This window comes from Lampetra fluviatilis, chromosome 10 (genome assembly GCF_964198595.1).
Source record: "Lampetra fluviatilis chromosome 10, kcLamFluv1.1, whole genome shotgun sequence".
NCBI classification, from domain to species: domain Eukaryota; kingdom Metazoa; phylum Chordata; class Hyperoartia; order Petromyzontiformes; family Petromyzontidae; genus Lampetra; species Lampetra fluviatilis.
The window spans coordinates 13189648-13210129 of NC_136284.1; the positions used below are offsets into that span (position 1 = coordinate 13189648).

The 20482-nt window shown below is 43.7% G+C and overlaps 1 protein-coding gene across 3 annotated transcripts in view; it reads right to left on the reverse strand.

Annotated features, from left to right (window-relative positions):
- Positions 1-20482, reverse strand: part of LOC144934595 (protein PALS2-like) — a 221460-nt gene that overhangs the window by 55281 nt on the left and 145697 nt on the right. For all 3 annotated transcript variants that reach the window (XM_078860576.1, XM_078860574.1, XM_078860577.1), the window contains exons 4-5: positions 19047-19217; positions 9835-10062 (exon numbers count right to left, since the gene is read on the reverse strand). In XM_078860576.1, the coding sequence (XP_078716702.1) occupies positions 9835-10062; positions 19047-19217 (399 nt within the window). The remainder of the gene's footprint in view (positions 1-9834; positions 10063-19046; positions 19218-20482) is intronic.

A 20482-nucleotide genomic window follows, 5' to 3' on the forward strand; every position in this document is an offset into this window, starting at 1 on the left:
GATGGGCCCCTCCTTGCCGCCGCCTGCCAACATCGCAGTGGACAGGCTGTCCCATCACGTCTGCTTACTGCCACTATGTGATTACAGGAACATCCAGTGTCACGCCCGACCGAATGTTGGCGCGCTTCAGAGAGCTCCTGCCGCCCATGCAATCAAGTTGACCGGGAACTCGGTGATGTGCCCCATTAACGGATGGACGTTCACTTCAGGGTGAATAATCTCGTCAAGGAACACAAACCATCACGCGAACGTCAGTCATCCTCGCAGTAGTGGCCTTTTGCTAGCCATCGAACGAAGACGGTTACTGCATCGCGCGCTTTAAGATGCGCTTCTGCTGCCATGTGGGATGCTCTTCATTCCGATATTAGGAAGCCACTGGATTTAGAACTGCTTTTTTGTATTTAGTTTGTTGTCCTTTCCCGTACCTCCGATTAGCACGGTTGGCTATGTAGGGTGCAAAAGAAGTTCAACATACATTCATATATACAAAAGGCGAAGCAGTTGAAAAGGATAGTAGGAACAGGTGATGACTTCTATGCAAAGCGGCATCATTTGCAGGTAAGAGCACACCGTGTTCTGTGCCTGCATCAGCGGACTCCCAGTTGTGCGCAAGGATTTGGGGAGCTCTGTGACCCACTGCTAGATTATGCCATTAACCTTGTAGCTAGGCATGGTGGCAGAGGCATACAACCCAGCCCTTTGGAGGTGAGTTTTGTGGGTTGGTAGAGACATTATCGTAATTGAAACACTCAAGCAGCTACGTGACAAGTTTGTCAGCAGATGACAATATATCAATAAGGCGACCAACTTGCCTGCAGTATTCTTTATGTTGTCTACTTATACATGAGAGGTTTTCTCCAAGCGTTCTTGCCTTCTAGCACGTCGGATTGGCCATGGGGAGAAAATGCTGGACGGGATGATGGCCGACGGTCAAGAATAATGTCAAAAATGGCAGCCCCGGAACGTAACGGATCCCAAAGTACTTCCACGGAGAAAATTGAGCAATTACATGGCTTGTGTGTAGGTTCTGGGTAAATTATTATCTTGCAGTGTCGTCAGAAATGTTGGTGGCTTGACTGAGGCCTTTGTCGAGCAAATGATCGACCATGGCTGATGATGATGAGATTGTAAAACTGAAAATGCAAGACATTATTCTACGATTACTTTTAAAAGATTTTTTTATTTTACCAGGTAAGGCCCAATGAGCTATGTAGCTCTTTTTCAGAAGCGACCACAAATGATAGCTCAACCAAGTGGCTTATCACGTCGAAATGAATAGCAGCAAAATACTCTCAACGCATGTTTCTAAATGTGGAGGACCCGGAGAAAAATCCACGTGACCACAGGGAGAACATTCAAACTCCAAACATACAGGAATAGTCAGAGTCGGGATCGAACCAATGACCTCCTGTATACCAGGTGAGGGAGATAACATCTCGCCACTGGATTAAACGTTTTCCACAATGAACCTGTTCTAATTTGAGGCTGCAAACATATATACATTAACGTGGAGCTGGGCACTGTGGACAAAGTGGCAGCGCACATCTCAGGCCAGTCGTGGTACTGGTGGAAAGAACCCTTCTCTTGTGTGGAGCCACTGCAAACATACAATGGATGGCAGCATAAATATGATGCATTATCGCTTCACGGAATGGGCCACCAGCCTCTCAGTCTGTCCCTCCAGGTTTTTGTCAGAGAAATTGGTCAACAACAGCGCATGGCTTACTTGAGCCGGGGTTTTCAACTTTTTCACAGCAAAGGAAAGACGAATGGCGATCATTCCACGCTCGCCCCTTCTTGCCCTCGTGTTCCTAATGGTGGGGCCATGTTTCTCGTCCGGTGACAGCACCTGAGAGAAATGGCCCCCCAACACCCCCACCACCAGCAGCCACCCGGCGATCGACAACATTCACCGCCGTGGGCCTCAAGGCAGGTTTCCTTCATTGGATCGCCTAATACCCTGGGTGTCACTCACGACGGAAATACTCGACGTTCGCGTGATTTATATATTTACCAATACCACTTTCAACACCTGTTTCAAAACAGGCAATCGTAAAGGTTTGGAAAACAGGACCTGTTTTTTTTAAAGCGTGTAGGCTTACGTTTATTTACAAAGCATTTATCTTTGATCAACTTAAAACTGTGAAAGGGTAAAGGAGCAGCGCTGACATTTTTTGCTCACGCCACTGTTGGCGGAAGGCCCTTTGCTGAAGGATGCTCTCTCGAGATCCCCTCTAGATGTGGGAGGGGGCATGGGGGTTCATAAACTTTCCCATTGCTTCAACCCCCATGCCAGGAGATCGAACTGATGACCACCATGGCAACGACACTGATTAAATTGAATCATACCACTAGATTAGAAGCTTTCGTGACTGCAGGAATGACTCTTTGGTTCTTTCGGTAAAGTCACGTGACTTTACCGAAAGAACCAAAGAGTGATCATACCACTGTTGGTGGCTTTAAAAAAAATATATCTCATTCTCAACACTCTTTGACAACCATTCATATAAAACATGCATTGCATAATAATAATGACGTAAAGCCCCTTGTCAATGCAATGTTAGATGAAGCCTTCACCAAAACTGTGTTGGTCACGGGGATTGTTTTGCCACAATGGTCAGTGCAAGTTGATGACAAGAGGGCCCGGGCCAGGTTCAGATATCATTTGTCAAAGATGTTGCTGTGCGACCGTGTCTAAATTTCCATACCTCCTCCTGACCAGATCGTTGATGCCAACTGTTTTATTCATGGCAGTGATGACCTTTGCCCTGTCTTTGACTATGTTGAAGTCTCCAGCCTCCAAAAGCACTTCCCGTGTTGAATGTTCTGAGGACGGAGGTATCTCTGGAATTCTGGGGTTTGTCAATAGGAAGTTAGGCTCACTCCTCATTTCTCAAATTTGGCTCCTTCACATCCTCTAACAAAAAAAGATTGTCATTATCTTCATGTCTCTGCTGGCTGGAAACTCTCGTGGATGTCTTGTATTATTCCACGCTCCTCTGGCATATTTGACCAATAATTCGTCTCTGGACCTTCACCGTTGTTTACATTGAAGTCACCCATTAAGAGGTTGTTGCGTAGTTTGTACTCATTCAGAAGTTGGATACTTTATTCGTACTCCTTGTACATCTTCATGGCTTGTTGCTGGAAGCTATAACTTAAATAATCTCTCACTTGTTGTGGTTCAAGGGCCTTAATGTTAGCTGAGCAACTCTACCTGAAAAACTGCATTATACAACACAGTTAATTTAAAATAAATATAATGCATGTACAAACACATGAATAATTCGTGTTTTACACCAAGCAAAATCTATTACGATAAAAGGAACATTTTCTTGAGAGAAAATAAATCCCCAAATAATACAATGGTTAGCACCAATATAATTTTTTTACACCAATTATAAAGTTAGCCATCACGTGGTCATATCCTTCAGAGCCACTTTACACATTAATAAAAAAAATTGTGTTTTCATACCAAACAAGGGATTTAATATCTAAAGAATAATAGTTTTCTTTTCTCAGCAAGCACAACCAAAAACTATTTTCAGAGCAGACACAAGAAAAGACAGGCAAGATATTAAACGTGTAATCAAATTAAGCAGAGTGTAGGTGTAGGTGATGTTGTGGAATGTTTTAATTCTTACCTTTTGTGCAGTGCGACAATAATTTTCGACTTAAGAAATGGACACTTTATGAACGTTGTAAAACTGTGGAGAGGCTTGGCAAATTAATGGGGCCTGATCCTCAATTCTAAAATCGTAGCCATAATAGATGGTCCCTGAAAAAAAACCTCGATCCGCAAATGCATTTGTCTTCATATGCCAGCTTTGTCAAGATGTGAAATTTTGATTTGAAAAATAAAAAGGTCTAAATCATTGTGCACGACACTCATTCATTCTCTTCCATAAATATGTGGGGCAATTCACAGTTGACTTTGGGATTCGTTGAAATGACGTTGAAAAATGTGCAAATGACAGCTCAGCTTGTATATGTGCCAGTATTACAAAGCATTAAGAACTCTAATTACCATCTACAGGGTTTTGACTAAAACTCAAAATGAACAGCTGGGTTCTCTTTGTAGGACTCATGACATCTGGAGAGCTTTCAAATTATAGAGTGATGTCCAAATACTTCAGGTGACACTTTTGTTAAATCCAATTCCCTTTTGAAGTTCGAAGCAGTTTTTTTTGGTGAAAGTATACCATGCATACTTTTGTTGTGGCTGTTGCTGCTGGCACACATTTTTAAACAAATTTGGTGATGTGAAATTGCAAAGCCTAAAGCACCAAAGTGTAAAATCTGTTCTCAATTGGAAAAAGAGAATTGATTCGGAATGGCCTTCTATAAAAGGATCGCTACCAATCTTGTTCTTTTGAAGGAGGTGAGAGTGTGCTATGTGGGACTGGAACAGAGGTTTGTCCGCAATGGGACATAGCAGATGGTGCACTTTGGAAAATTAATGGCTTTCTTTATTTAGAACCACGTGACAACCCTTTCGTAATGGGTACCTGGGAGTAAAATACATGGGTATATATATTTGAACATTGAGAATACGCAATGGGCATAAAATGCTCATCAAGATAAAAATAGGTCAATGCCTAAATATGTCCAGTCTGTTACATGGGAATCAAATATCTGTATGCCATGGATGTACAGTTAACCCAAGGGAATAGTCAACTTTTTGGGGAATTATCCAAGGAGTAGTAGTTTGACCAGACAACTTTTTTTTAATTGAGCTTTGGTTGAATTTCAGCCAAGACACTGATTACCTTTCCTACAGTTTAACACGCAGGTTTTCGCGACCAATATCATCCACAATAGAGGTTTTTTGGGTTAGATCGCGTAAACATATAAATGTGTCATTAAAACCTGCCACCACCCGACACAGCCAACTAGTAAGGGTTGTCACGTAAACAGAACGTACCAACTCGTCACTATTACAGCACTAACCGGTGTGTTGGAGAGCCAAGCCACGACATTTACAGTCTCAGTACGACGTTTCGCCAGTAATTACAACTAGCTTCATCAGGCGACAGCCAGATTTGTGGAGTAGTCTTACTGTTTTGTTCCTTCTATAGAGTCGTAGATGTGTTGACCACGCTTCTGCGGTCTTGCACAATGTAGGGGGGGGGGGATTACTGAGTCAACGTACATGATGCATGTGCATTACGCGAGCCCTTTGCTCTTGTCCTTCCTGTCTATTGTGTGTATTAAAATAGCCCTGCCAACGGTAGTCCCTATTGAAGTATGCTGCCCTTTGTAGGCATGCTTTTAAGTAATGTATTATTTGACAATTCGTTTCCACACTGTACTAAGGTGCTAGCTATCCGAACGGTTAAAGTTATTTTTATTTAGAAATTGAAAGAAATAAAATAACTTTAACACTTCATCAAAGTCCTTGATTTAACATCCTGTCACTTTAAAGACTGTTGCAACACAAAGCATGGTTTGCTAGTCAGACCCTACAAACCTCATCACTGTTTTATTAACATTGCCTTATATGTGTATTGGTAGAGCATTTTGGGCAATGGTATGATTAGTATGCCATTTTTGACAATACAGTGCATTTTACAATGTGGTGCCTTAAAAAATTCGTACATTTGTGGTTGAAATTTGGAGACAGTTTAAATAGGGACAGTCTTTCTGTCGTTATTCGATAGCAAATTGGCAAAGATTCAACCCCACCGTGGTATGATAAACTACCACAAATCATGTGCATACATTTAAAACAATCATACCAGTAAAATATGTTTACCATGCACGTAAGAATCCATATTAAATCAATAAGTCGTTAGATTGTAACATTAAATGCGTGCATTAGTTTAAGTTCAGGAAATACAACGATTTTACACAGCAAACAAATGGTCAGTTCTTAATGGTAAAAGAGCATCCTGCGAGCACTGTGTATACATACAACAGGAGAGGCGAATGGGTCATGATTTTTATAATTATATTAACAAGCACTGATTGCTGTTTCATGTAGCAAGCTTCCTTAATGTCTCAACGATAACTCGCCTTCAGCCATTCACGCCTAAGCGCTGTAAATTAATCAACTCACTCCATCGAGGGACTGGGCCCTGTAAAAGGCTGTCACATGAATTAAAATGTGTTGTTTCTTTCACATGTAACAAGACTGTTTGAGTAGTCAAAATGCAAACAAAAAGAAGCAACTCTGATGATGATAATGATATGCACTGTCATTGAAGTTGATTGGTCCACACCCGAGACAGCTTTCTTTAGAGCCTAGTCTCCATTGGTGTTGGACCAGATGACGCCAAAAGGCATACAACTCAAAGACAGTGCACTATCAGAACATTGAGAGCTCGGGGTAAGCATTTACACTATGAGACCTCCTTAACCAGTGGCAAAATATAGTAGTAGGTTTTTACCCTTTAAACTGGTACAAAACTGACACCTTTATACAAGGCATCATGTTTGCAATAACCACAACACAAGCAGTCAAAATGCAAACAGCCTCCACAGTACAGTATTTGTTTAAAAGAGCGGCCAAGCACGAGGTGGGATCGTTGCATTAAATTGCCATAATACCTGAACACCATTGGCATGCGATGACACTTCAATTCATGCGACTGAAAGTGATTCTTTTGCCGACAGGTAATTACACTGAATGGGGTACGTACGAATGTATTATTTTCAACTCATACGCGTCGCATGTAATTGGTTCAAATTGCCCCTGCTGTGACCGACGGTGATATATTTGCCACAAAGATTAATTCTGGATTGAATCATGACCATGAATCGTGACAATTCATTCAGTTGTGAGGGGGCAAAATGGCTTACATGCCTGGAATATGGTAAACATGCATAGCATTAGTCATCTTTTAATGTATGTATGTTGAACTTATTTCACACCGTACGTAGCCAATCACGGTAATCGGAGGTGTGGGAGAAAGACAATAAACTGAACAAAAAAAGCAGTTCTAAAGAAATGAGTTTTCAATCTAGATGTAAAAGTGCATAGCTCCAGTAGCTTCCTAATTTTTGAAGGAAGAGTATTCCAGATGGCCGCAGAAGCACATCTGAAAGAGCAATGCACACTCATGCTAAGGTCAGAGTGGATGCCGCGAGGTGGTGGAGAAAAATTGTGTGCAATTTAAAGTGCAAGTTCATATATGTGTACCTATATACATCCGATCTCTTATATAATGTTACCAATTTTTCTGTTTATACACACTTTTCATGAATTCTATGAAGGGGAACTCTTTAAATCCCAACAAAATGAAATTTCAACTAAATAGCCTTCAGTAAGCACTTTTTTCAAATAGTAAAACTACAAATTCCAACCGTATCGAATCACGGCAAGAGGGAAAGTTTGGCAATTAAAGTTTTCATAAATTGGCTTCACAATTTTTATTGCAAGGTCCTGTGGCTGCACTAATCTGATGTGCCATGACAGTGTCACATGACACCACTTTACCATCTGTCTCGTCTGAAAACTTCGACTGGCATCCACTAACCTGGGGCTCAGGGCCAAGAGATGTAAATAACCTACAAGGAACGGACCTCCGCATTTGCATTCAAAGAACGGTAATTACTTTGACAAAGGATCGCGATATGTGCTGAATATCCTGACCAGTGCGCCCAGGACAGGGCAATGCATACGCCTCTGCTGAGCAATTCACATGATATATGTCGTGCAATATGCAGTAAAGAGCAGAGCAGCAGAGCAGCAGAACAGGGCATAAGCCAAAGCTGGCTTGAGATTGCCCTTGGATTTCCCACGCCCACATTAAAACACACAAGTCATGGGCAGGACGGTGCAGAAATTGAACACTGAATGTCAGCCTGAAGGCCTGTGGGAGGCTGAAGGAAGAAAGATGTTGTTCTTTAGGCCATCAGTTGCATCCAGCCAATGTCACGCTGGCCACGGCAGCTGATTTTTCTTTGGAGGGGTTTTGCTCTCACGATGAAGTCTGAATGCCCCGCTGTGCAGGTGAACGTAACCTCGAGCAGGCTGTCTCTTGGGACACTGCTGGAGACTGGTCTTTCGCTGGCTCGTGTAAGCCCTGACAATTGCACAAGAGGCACATCCATATGTTTGTGATCTTTAGAGACTTGTTAGGCCTCTGCCAACCGTGGCCATCATGGCCTTTAACTTGCACTTCCAATGAAACGTTAAAATAAATACACGGGCCTTGTAGGATGGTATCCAGCTGGGTAACACTGTGGCAGATACTTGATTCAGAAAGATATGAGTCAGGGGTCAACTCGATCTATCAAGATTCCAGGGTCAATACATTTGACTACAGTATCACAGTGTAAGAAGTCAACAGTAGTTACCTTACGGAGAGACAGGTCTCCGTCGTACGAATGTGAGAATAATATCGTCGAAGATCATTAAAATTTCGATTTAAAGCTTTCGTGACTGCAGGGATTCATCTTCTTGGTTCTTTCGGTAAAGTCACGTAGAAGGGAAGTAATAAAATAATAAAAATATTTGTTTTATTATGTTTTATTTTTATTATTTTATTACTTCCCTTCTACGTGACTTTACCGAAAGAACCAAGAAGATCATTAAAATGCCAAATGCTCATTTGATCATGGGAACACTTTGACCTGTAAAAGCATTGTACCAAGTGTATGCATCGGTGCTTAGCAATGGCGCATTACACATTTATATGGCTGATATGCATTTTTTAAGTTCACTTCAGCTTTTCTCCCATTCAAGGTTATTTTTTTCTATAATGCAATTATTATAACAGCATTAAAATCCAGTGTTTGACTCGTGAGTTGTCAGATAATTTTAATGTTATCAGATGTGTTAATCAGCAGGACGCTGCACTAACCAAGATTACATTCAGGGCTAAATTAGTCAGAAAAATGTAATAGCTTTTGTCATTGATGTTATATTCTCATTTTACCTGAAAATAAATAAAAGAAAAGTGACTGGTATAAAGAGAAAATTACTCAAAATAATTGAACTGAACATTTATATTAATCAAATATAAAAATATATATATATACATGAAAAGTATTCTTAAAATGTATAATCAACCTCCTCATACACACATACACACAGTGAAAACTGACAGCATATAGATGCAATTTTATATACACAAATGAACTGTTACATTCATTTAGTTATTAACCCAGACACACCTAGCTTTGTAGCTATTCTAAGACATCCAGCCAGAATGGAAGAGTAGGCCACAGTACCCTCGACATCTAGAGGGGCTCTCTAGCGCTTGATCTCGTGGAGACCTTGCAGCGGCGTGAGCGAGACGTTGCATCGATGCACCTTTGTCTTATTTTCTATCCTAGCTTTGCAGACGATGGGTTAATAGGCTGCATACGTAGGTAGGCAGATGGATTAATAAGTATGTCGGCAAGTAGGTTGGCAACAAGGTAGGAAGTCAGGCATATATACAGCAAGGTAGCTAGGTAGATATATAGATGACCATTTTAACGCCATGAGAGCTCACACACTTACACACATCCAAGTCTCATTTGCAAGGAATGTCCACAAAGCAGGGTTTAACGTAGCTCGTCGCCATGTGCTGATGGTGGGAAATGACAGAGGTCTGAAGCCATGCATCTGCTGGGCTGCCCTGGACAGGCTGGCCCTGTTTACCTATCCAGGGCAGCCCCGGACAGGCAAGCCATATCCACCTGTCCAGAGATGCCCTGGGCAGGTGGGTCATGTCCACCTGTCCAGAGATGCCCTGGGCAGGTGGGTCATGTCCACCTGTCCAGGGGCAGACCCGAACAGGCGGGCGCTGTTCATCTGTCCGCCTGTCCAGGGCTGCCCTGGGCAGGTGAGCCCTGCCCACCTGCGCCTGTCCAGGGTGGGCCCCGCGCAGCGACCGGCGGTACCTGTGCGGGGGGTGACGAGCGTGTGTAGCTGGGCAGGATCTTGAGCACGACGCTGCCCGTGGCCTCGCGCAGGAAGCGCTGCAGCCCCGCGGGGTCATTGGTGACGTCGCGGCCGTTGACCTCACGGATAACGTCGCCAACGTGCAGGAGGCCCTGCTGGTCGATCATGCCGCCCCGCAGGATGCGCGCGATCACCAGCTCGCTGCTCTCCACGCGGAACGTCACGCCCTGGGGCGGCGGGAGAGCGCATGCACGTATGTGCAGGATTAATACGCAGATCGAGCAGGGACGATTATCTGGCTCAATCGGTCGACTAGAATCCATAATGGAATTTGTTTTTAAATCCTTTATATTAAGTTCACTTGCTTGCTTGCTTGCGCGCTTACGACCGTGCAAATCTTTCGGTCGTTTTTTAACCCACTTCCCGTAATCCAATCGAGCTGACATTTTGCACACAGACTCGTTGTGCGTGACAATGTATTTTCGTGAAAAAATTTTCCCAAAATGTTACACTTTTTAGGGAAAAAAAAATATATTTAATTACCAATTGCTTAATGGTGGCAGGCAATCATCTGACCCATAGGTGGCAGCCATCTCAAGCCAGAGGACGAGAGGACTCTAGCCACCACGCATATAAAGGATTTATAGTGAAAAACTTTGTTTTTACGGGTTAATTTTTTGCAGTCTGTTAGGTGCTCCCCTGTAAAAAAATAAAAAGGTGGCTAACCCCGGTATCTTGCTGCCCGGAGGTGGGAAACTGTTGGGGCAAGTGCAGTGAACGAGGCCCCTGGGGTGGTGTGGCTGACACTATGTGCAGCAACTCGCCAGGTACGCATTTCGGAACACCTGGACACCCTTGGAAATGTTCCACCTCAAGGGATTTACCAGGTGGAATATTTTAATGAAAGAGAAGTTAAAGGCGAAGTAGACCGAGGGGGCAGGACTTTCCACTGAAATTAGTAGTGGTTGGAGATCTAACTCAACGCGGCATATTCATAGTGCAGTGCGCTAACCTTTGCACCGCTGCTCCCCACTAAAACACACATGAACACACGACAGAAGCACAGGCACACAAAAGGTGAGACGCATATTTGTTTCAATTACTGATGGTGACATCGCATCAAAAGTCCCACGTTTGATTTGTTCACTGATCAACACCAGGCGATAAAACCCTGGTCTCCTCCTTGGATCACAGTGAAGTGTGCGAACCATTCCACAAGCACGTGCGAGCGCAATGGATTGGATAATGGCTGAAAAGGAGCCCTCTATCTATGTCTTCATAACTTCGAATCGTCAATTACTCGGTTTCAATAACCAAGCGGGTGCACTGTGTGTCAGTTCAAGTGGTTTGATGCCGCGGAAGCAAAACAGTCACGCGGTTTCCAGCGAGGGCAGTTATAATGCAATCACTGTTCACGTCCCAAGTATAATGTGATAACCTTTAACTTTTAAACAAAACCATTTGCTCGTAAGGTTAACCAAAATCCCACAGATCGTGTATTTGCACCCTTGCGTGTCTGCACATGCGCACGTGGCGGGTCTGCATTTATCGATTGCCCTTAGCGCTCCCCTCTCGTGCGCACGAGCGAGCGGTGCCCCAAAGTGCGACGGTACGCACAGTTGCGCCGCCCAATTATTTGCCCAAACACCTTAAATGTCATGGCCTGTGCACGTTAAAGGCCAGCTCGAGCGCAAAGGTGACGAGAGCAGGAAGAGCTTAAAAAAGAAGAGCTTTGTTGCACGACATGCAAATTTCGACCAATGTTTCATTGAATTGCTTTATTGCAACTAAGGTTAAAAGATGTAAAAAAAAAAGTAACAACCTTCAAATATTTGATTGCTTTGGCAAAGAAGTAAATTTACATGCGAGGAACGGTACGGCCGTAACGCTAAATGCACTTGCGATGATTAACAGGGCTTCTGTGATTCCTCTGAGCGACCACACAACACACGGCGGCTATTAATTGTAGCTTTTTTGACACGTGGGTCCATTAGGTTATTAAGAAAATCTGCACATAATGCTTGATCAATTTGTATGATCACATCCAGGTGAGCTCTCTCGAAAGTGCAGGTGATTCCGATGGAAAGAGGCCAAGACCCAATGGCACCGTGATCAATAAACTTGTCAATGTCACCTATCCTGAAGACTCGCCATCTAGGCTCCACCCGTGTGCCTAGGGGAAAGTCCCCGGACCTCGGTTTATATAACACGAGAACCACTTTGGTGGAAGTCAACAGTGGTTGTCCTATGTCGCGAATGGTCCCCACCAAGGAAGTGTGGAATTTCCAATGTTGGTTCCACCGTCAATGCAGACAGTGGTGATGAGAGATAAAAGGTATGACTGTGATCAATTGATCTGACAGGCACTTGACTCTTTTTTACTTGACCATGGCAAAGCAGCGCAGGTGTAGAGTGTTATTTATAAAATACGAGATTTGATTTGGGATATTGCTTTCATCCGCTACCATTGGGAATGCACAACTTCGTGCAATCAATTTAAGCGTACAGTTTTGTTATACTTTTATTCTGGAGTGCATTTACAAAAAAGCAGTATTCATGGAGAGTTTTGTATTATTATTAAATAGGATCACTGGAATAGCGTAAGCCAATTTTTCCAAACTGCAATAGGGATTATGAATTCATCTCGCAATAAATGTGCTTTACAATCCACTTTAACAAGAAAGTGAAGTTTCAAATGACGGTATCAAACATTTAAATATTTAGCTGCATTCGGACTATGAACTCCATGTCCAGGGGAAAAAATACTGTTGAATAAGTTACATGTGTATGCGAAGGATTCCATAAATTACCAAGCAAGGCCAAATGTAATACACAAATATCAGTTTTGCACAAGGCCACTCAAACTCTGCTATCTCCATTTTGTCGAGGACTCTCTTCCCAGCCCTCCGTGTGTTTCTACTTCAAGCCGCTGTTACAGTCGAGGCTCGAAATTTTCCTCTTTACTTCTTCCGATGGACCACTATCCCTGCTCTGAAGAAAAAAAAAACCTATAGTATATATATAGTTCTCACACATATTTCCCATAATGCAATCCCCTGCTGTTTCATACAACTTTAATTGCATTTGCATTTAGACCCTCACCTGAATCCAAATCGCATTATATTGTATTTTATAATTTTCCCACAGTTTATAGAACATTCGCAGTTAACGACTTACAATGCAATGGATTAAAAGCCCTCGAAGCCTTCACCAGTCAGTGTCTGAAGAGTCGTTACACATGCACAAGGTTCAGTGATGCGTGTGGTACATGACGGTGTTCTTCATTGGTGGCCCCTAGTGGCATGACGTGCGGCCCTCGACAATGCACACGTGTGACAACAGCTCTTGCAAGCGGTGTGGCGGCCCTCACGCTCGGGTCTCATCGGCCAAAGTTGCCTCCCTCTGAAAATGAGTGAAGCACGCTGGTCTGCATTCCCCCCTGTGCCCCCCCTCCCCCAGGTATGTAACCATGCCATGAAGGGGCATGCAAGGACCACTTTCTATGCTTCCCCCTCGCCTTAATCACTCCACAACCACTGTTGATTTTGCATCAGGTGGTATATCTGTTATTGGCTCTGGGGTATGTATGTTGAACTTTTTTCGTACCGTACGTGGCAAACTGAGCTAATCGGAGGTGCTGGGGAAGGACAACAAACTAAACACAAAAAGCAGTTCTAAAGAAATTAGGTTTAAATCTAAAAAAAGAATTGTTTTACATCTGGAGGCTCTGGATAGGCTCAGCTTCTGACCCCAATACTGTATATTTCATGTACGATTATAAAACATCACAATGGGGCGACTTGAATGCAAACGTAAGTAAAAGGGTGCAGAGGCGAGAAGATTGATAAATGTGGCATGAGAGTTGTCAGCATCTGCTCCAGTTCACAGAGAGCAAATGCGTAAAGAGAATGTATGAACATAATTGTTTTGTTTCCAAAGAACAACTCGCTGTCGTGAATTGCATGCATTATGTTAAAAGGAAAATGGGCTAAAGTTAATTAAAAATATAATCACGTTGACCAATGAGATTCTTGCTAAGGTCTGTGTGAGACTGACTGATCATTTAGTTATGGATCAATGCACCCGCAGCTGTGTGAACAAGTTAATCTCTTGAAATCCTGTGTCGTTATCTTTGCCAAGTAGGCCATGCTTGCGACGCCACACACTCCGTCTAGGTCACGTCACAATTGCAAAATGGGACGCTGGACTTAACAACAACAAAAAACACCGCCGCTTTATCAATCCTTTCGGGCCATCTATTCTAAAGCAATTTTTTAAAAGCATGCACGCGCAGAAAATTAGACTCGCTGAAATCAATAGCCGCACACAATGTGCCCCAATCAATACGGTCTGGGACTAATATACTGTACTCTATGTGGCGCAAATACGTTTGAGTCCAAGCTATGCAGCAAGGATGCAGTGAAGCACAGCAGCCTTTGATTTATATCACAGCTCCAGTCCCTATTGGGCTTTCTTGTTGCTGCAGATAGATTAGTCCCACAAGGCGGAGAGGCAGGGATGAGCTTCAACCAATGAGGTAGACCACTAGACCAGCTTAATTGACAGCGCACGGTCGGCACACGGCCGCGGACGTAGTGAAGCACATTTCAAGTAACAGCTATCGAGCCAAGGCAGATGTCGTGCCGCATGTGATGGGCAAACTACTCACGACGCTCGAACGATTCTCAAAGTGTTCTGCAAGCTTGAGGTCGGCAAAACATCTTAAGCATGGGGAATATCAATAGCAGATCATCATTTACATCGTGAGCCATGATCGATTTGCTGCTGGGTGAAGACTTCCACAAGCCGTTACTATCTCCCATGGACCTTCATGAGAATGACCTGTATGCATTGACGATGCGAATCTCGCCAGAACACTGTTGACACGTCTACCTTACCAGAGTGCAACAGTAGGCGGGATCTCGTCTCAATATTTAATGTGGCTCAGAGTGAGGTCACGGATAAAGGACTATGATTATCATTACTTCTTACCAGGGGCGGTTTCTTCATTAGGGCGATTGGGCGACGCACCACCAATGTCATTCAACCACAGAGTCACGCTAGCCGTCACTGTGCCTCTGGATATAGTCCAATCAGCGTCATGCTACGTTCTGTGGAGTACCGCCTCTTTTTGGGCGATTTCCCTCCGGCTGAGAATCGCCCAGAGTGGTCCCATAGACTTACATTCAAAGATGTTTTTTTTCGAACGGGGGCGCTGCAATGCATTCTCTATGGCTTCCGGGAGGGCTCGCCCTAACGTGCTTACGTCATCATACGTGCTTACGTCATCATACGTAAGCACGTTTCATCCAACAATAGAATTTGTCGCCACCTAGTGGAATCTTTAATAAAATAAACTTGAGTGGTTTGTTTTAATAGTGAGTATAGAAACAAACAAGATGTATTGTAAGAGTCACTTTATTTTTCATTAATATTAAAGAAGTGAAGTTGCCTTTACATGCTTAAGCTGTTAATTTATCCATTGCATGGGTGGACCTTATCGTTATCAATCATCCATACATTTGCCCCCCCTGAGAGATTTTGCAGGAGCCGCCACTGCTTCTTACCAATATTTTATACACAATGTGCATTTGGATGGGTGGCACTGCAACCTTGTTCTCAACTTACATTTGGAAGGCAGTGAGTTTAAATCTCCGTTCGGGGGTTTTGCTTTGCCAATCATGCCCTCCAGGGTCAATACAATGAGTACCACTTTGCACAACACTGACAGTCGCTGGACAATGCAATTAATTGTACTTCCCCAACCCCATGGCAATGGGGATGTTTCCACCACAAACTCAAGGTAACCAATGGCGATGAGCGCTGTCTAAATCTAATTTGAGCAGATTTTTTTTTTACATGTCATATGCTGCTCACCGACAAGTGTACACTCTCGTGAAGTCAAATTGTATTAACGTTAATATATGTTGCGATCGAAACATCGTCATCAGGATGATGACTGCTTGTGTTGCGATCGAAACGTCGTAGTTTTTTGTTATTTTCTTTTTAACCTATCTACGTGACTTTACCGAAAGACCCAAAGAATATGAATTCCTGCAGTCACGAAAGCTTTAAGTCGAGATTTGTATCAAAGTTCAAGGGAGCTACACGGTGTCACTCATCTCTACATTGGTGGAGCTCAGCCAGTTGTGGACATTCCAAATTGCCATACCGGGAGCCAGTCTGTGCAAAAGAAAGCTCAGGACGGATGCTTGGGCAAATTAGCACTGAAAGTGTGATTGAACTCGTGTTCATGAGGGCTGATAAGCTGAGTTTGACACCTGACCGGGCTTTTTTACTCGCGTATATTCTGATTGCGAATAAAATAAAATAAAAATGCTCTAACTGCAGAGTAGGCAGGCGGGATGGAGCTTGAAAAGCACCCTGAAGAAAAAGTGACAGGCTCACACATGCTGCAAATTAGCGGGGATCTTGGTGAGAGGAAGAACTCAATTTGTAGATGACACCACCTATATTAAAACCAATCATGCCAGCAGATGACCTGTGACTCCTTAAACTCAAGTGCAAATTTGCTTTACAATTGGGTCACACATGGTACGGCCATTGCAATGCAACCAAAAACCATATCCAAGACATGCCGTCCGTTTTCCACCCTCGCGAATCCATTAACACAAGTCAATTTGAATATCCTGCTACAATGTAAAGAAGGGAGATTTTTTGAATCGTGGACTCAAGCATTAGTGCAGAGATTTTGTCAAAGACCTGAAGAGAAGGCACGGTGTAAATCGAAATGGTGCCTTTCTTCAATTCGGCCAGCCACACAGGCTGTACACTCTACCTGAGTAAGTGGACTCCAAGAAGCGACACTTTCCTCTTGGTTGCGTTGGCCTGAGTAAAAGCGTGGCGCAAGAAATATGAGTCGACGTGAATGGGCGGTACGTGACAGGCGCATTATCACTGTAGGTCGTGATTGGTGAGGTGGTGGGACTGTAATGAAATTTCACCGCACACCAAAATGTATTGCGGTGTTCTGCAAGAGTGAGCAAATGCACTAACAGAGTTAAATGGATTTTGGTACTTTGGTCGGTGCTTGCTTCTGCTCAAAGTGCATTTTGTCCAAAAGTAGCAGGCATTCATTGCCGTCGGTTTAATCAAGGGAAAACGCATGTGTGCCTAATGCCGTAAATTGGCACAGACCCACCAAACTCACGAGGCTTTCAACGCAACCTTGAAGCAGCACACCAACGTAAACATCCCTAAGTGTAAACGTGTAACAACGTAACACGGTCATGTGTCCACAATGCGGCAGAAACAAATTCCAAAATACTGCATGGTATATGTTTGAGGGTCCGTCAACACACTCACCCATACAGCCTCTTGGTTCAAAGGATGAACTATTAGGGCACATTTGGTGCATGAGACGCTGATCTGGCCAGCACCACGCTCAGTACTCATTGCCGCCTGAGTGCTGCTGTTCACACACCGCACATCAACACCTGTTTTGATGATGAGTCAACCTAGGGGAGGCCCTAGATTCACTCGGGTAGCTTCGTGATAGAGCAGGCAACTCCGCCTCAGAAGAATTTAGTGATTTCAATCCTTTCTTTAGATTAACGCGGGCCATCATCCCCACAGGGTCTTTGGAATGAGTATGTCTCTGTGGGGAAATTTGACGCTGGTTGTGCATCCTATGGATACACTTGCCTCTGCTATAATAATGTGGAATTTCCACCACTGGCTCAGGACTGTAAACAGGAAATGAGCACAACTTCAATGCTCACTAGAGCAGAAAATCACATCTACCTTTTTAGTGGAGGCGCAGGACAAGTTCCTTGATACCTCTCACCAGAGGTGTGGACTCGAGTCATGTGACTTGGACTCGAGTCAGACTCGAGTCATGAATTTGATGACTTGCGACTCGACTTGGACTTGCATAACAATGACTTTGTCCCACCTCTGAGGTGTGGACTCGAGTCATGTGACTTGGACTCGAGTCAGACTCGAGTCATGAATTTGATGACTTGCGACTCGACTTGGACTTGCATAACAATGACTTTGTCCCACCTCTGCCTCTCACAACCGATATTAATCAATTATGCGAATCTAACTTCAGTACTGCATCAAGGTTCAAGCCCAGTGTGTTAACCACTACGCCACCACTCCCTGCATATGCACAAACACACACACACTACAATATATATTTTTTTAGAATTAAACTATGTTGCTGTTTTAATGCCATTTTCCTGTAGACTATAGCCTATCTGCGCCTCCGATTAGCAAGGTCATAAAGAAGTTCAGCATACGTACAGTAGAGCCCCTCTTCACGACGGCGAGTATGAGAAATAAGTTAAACGGTTAAGGGCTTAATTCGTTCCGATAGCATCGAAAGTTACCCTTTTTCACTCAAAAAACCTACTTATAATATCTAAACAATGGATATTAAAACATAAAGATACGAACAACATTATAAATAATAATATTAAAATGCATTAAGTAATAGTAACTGTACCTACAACAGTCCGTCGCTAACAGGGGAATGGTCGGTAAGTGAACATATGTGTCTCTGTGGAGGCCCGTCATTAAGCGATTAGTCGTTAACAGGGGTAGTCGTAAAGAGGAGTTCTATTTTATTTCTAACTACGTGACTTTACCGAAAGAACCAAAGAGTATAGGAGTTCTACTCTACACTACTATGCACTACGCTACTCTACACTACACTATACACTACACATTGGGCTCCATGGAGGCCCGTCGTTAAGCGATTAGTCGTTAACAGGGGTAGTCGTTAAGAGGAGTTCTACTCTACACTACTATACACTACGCTACTCTACACTACACTATACACTACACTACACATTGGGCTCTATGGAGACCCGTCATTAGGCGATTATTCGTTAACAGGGGTAGTCGTTAAGAGGAGTTCTACTCTACGCTACTATACACTACGCTACTCTACACTACACTATACACTACACATTGGGCTCTATGGAGGCCCGTCGTTAAGCGATTAGTCGTTAACAGGGGTAGTCGTTAAGAGGAGTTCTACTCTACGCTACTATACACTACGCTACTCTAAACTACACTATACACTACACTACACATTGGGTTCTATGGAGGCCCGTCGTTAAGTGCTGGTCGTTAAGAGGGGTTCTACTGTACCTAGTCAGCACTGCAACCTGTCCACAGGCCACTGCGGTTGTGTGCTGCCGTGTGTCCGTGCTGCCGTGCGCAGGGTGTGCTGGACGCTCACCAGTGGCTGCCCCTCCACCTTGCGAATTCCGACCATGCGGATGGCGTCCGTCCCAGCAGCTCCGTCCAGGGCAACCGGGTCACTCCAGAGGTCGCTGCTGTCGTTCCCCGTGCTGCTCGTGATGTTGTCGTAGCTCTGGGAGGCCACCACGTCATGCGCTTCCAGCAGAGACTGCAGCGTGCCAACACACACATTGGGCAGCGGAGGGGCAGTCGGGGGTGGGGAATGAGGACAAGGTTCTTTTTTGGATCACCTCGAGGGCAGCTCCTCACTGCCGTGCGCCCTGCCGCTGGTTAGGCCGTGCGTGTGCTGCGCAACCCACTGAAATGTGTTGACGCGCTGAAGAAAACTCGATAAAACACGGCACGCGCGAGTATTATGGGTTCCATTTATGGGGTGAAAGGAAGGCAACTTTATTCCAATATTTTGGCAAAAAAAATGTATCTCCTCTGTTTTCTACTGATTTCGGCTATTTTGTAGAATGGAAAAGTCTGATCCGTGAACATTACATGGTTCAATTTTGTACGTTTAAAGATGCACATGTTTTAAACATTTATATATTTGTACTTCTGATTATAAAGGGTTGTTTGTTGACATATTTCTGACCGCATAACATTGATCACACCGCCTCCAAAACTCCCCAATACTTTTTTTTATTTCATTGTAATAACTCATACTCTGCCATGCTTGCGTGCGTCTCGCTTTGACGAGAGCAAGAAATGCAACATAAATATGATAACCATCCTTTGTCTCTGCACCGAACAAGGGGCCATCGTCTGAGACATTAGCCTACCGCACAACAATAATAATTCCACGGGCCTTTTTTTGTCAATCAACTCGTGGATGAAAGCCTTCCCATGCAGTGTCGGTCATGTGAATTGTTTGACCATACTTGACCACGCCGGTAAATGCAGGTCCCTAAAGGGGGAAGGGGGCTGGGACTGCTCCAGATATAATTTTGTCACCGATGTTAGGCGTAGCTTGAAATCAAACTTATGGTTGCCGGGGTTCATAGCGCTAACCATTGCGCCACCGCTTTCACCCTGCTTTACTATAGACGTTGCAGTGTGAAGTTAATCTGATAATGGGGTGTTGTTCATTTGTGAAACATTTTCTGGTTGTTGCAGTGAAGTTGCTATCTTACCGATTATTAATTTGCCAAGTCAGTTAAAGATAAATCGGATAAACATGGCATTATTAAAATATGGTGCAATGAGGCCCAAAGATTTTTTTCTTTTAACCAATTCCCAAAACATATTAGCAACACAGCTATGGAAATAGAACGGACAGCTGTTTTTAGAAACTTATTTCACTTATTCAACACACCCTCGGGATATAAAACGGAGGGTTTATTCTCTTGATCTCTCTGCGGCGTCTTACACTTCACATCTTTGACAGATGGCTGGGGAGCACATAACTTATTCATTCGCTTTCAT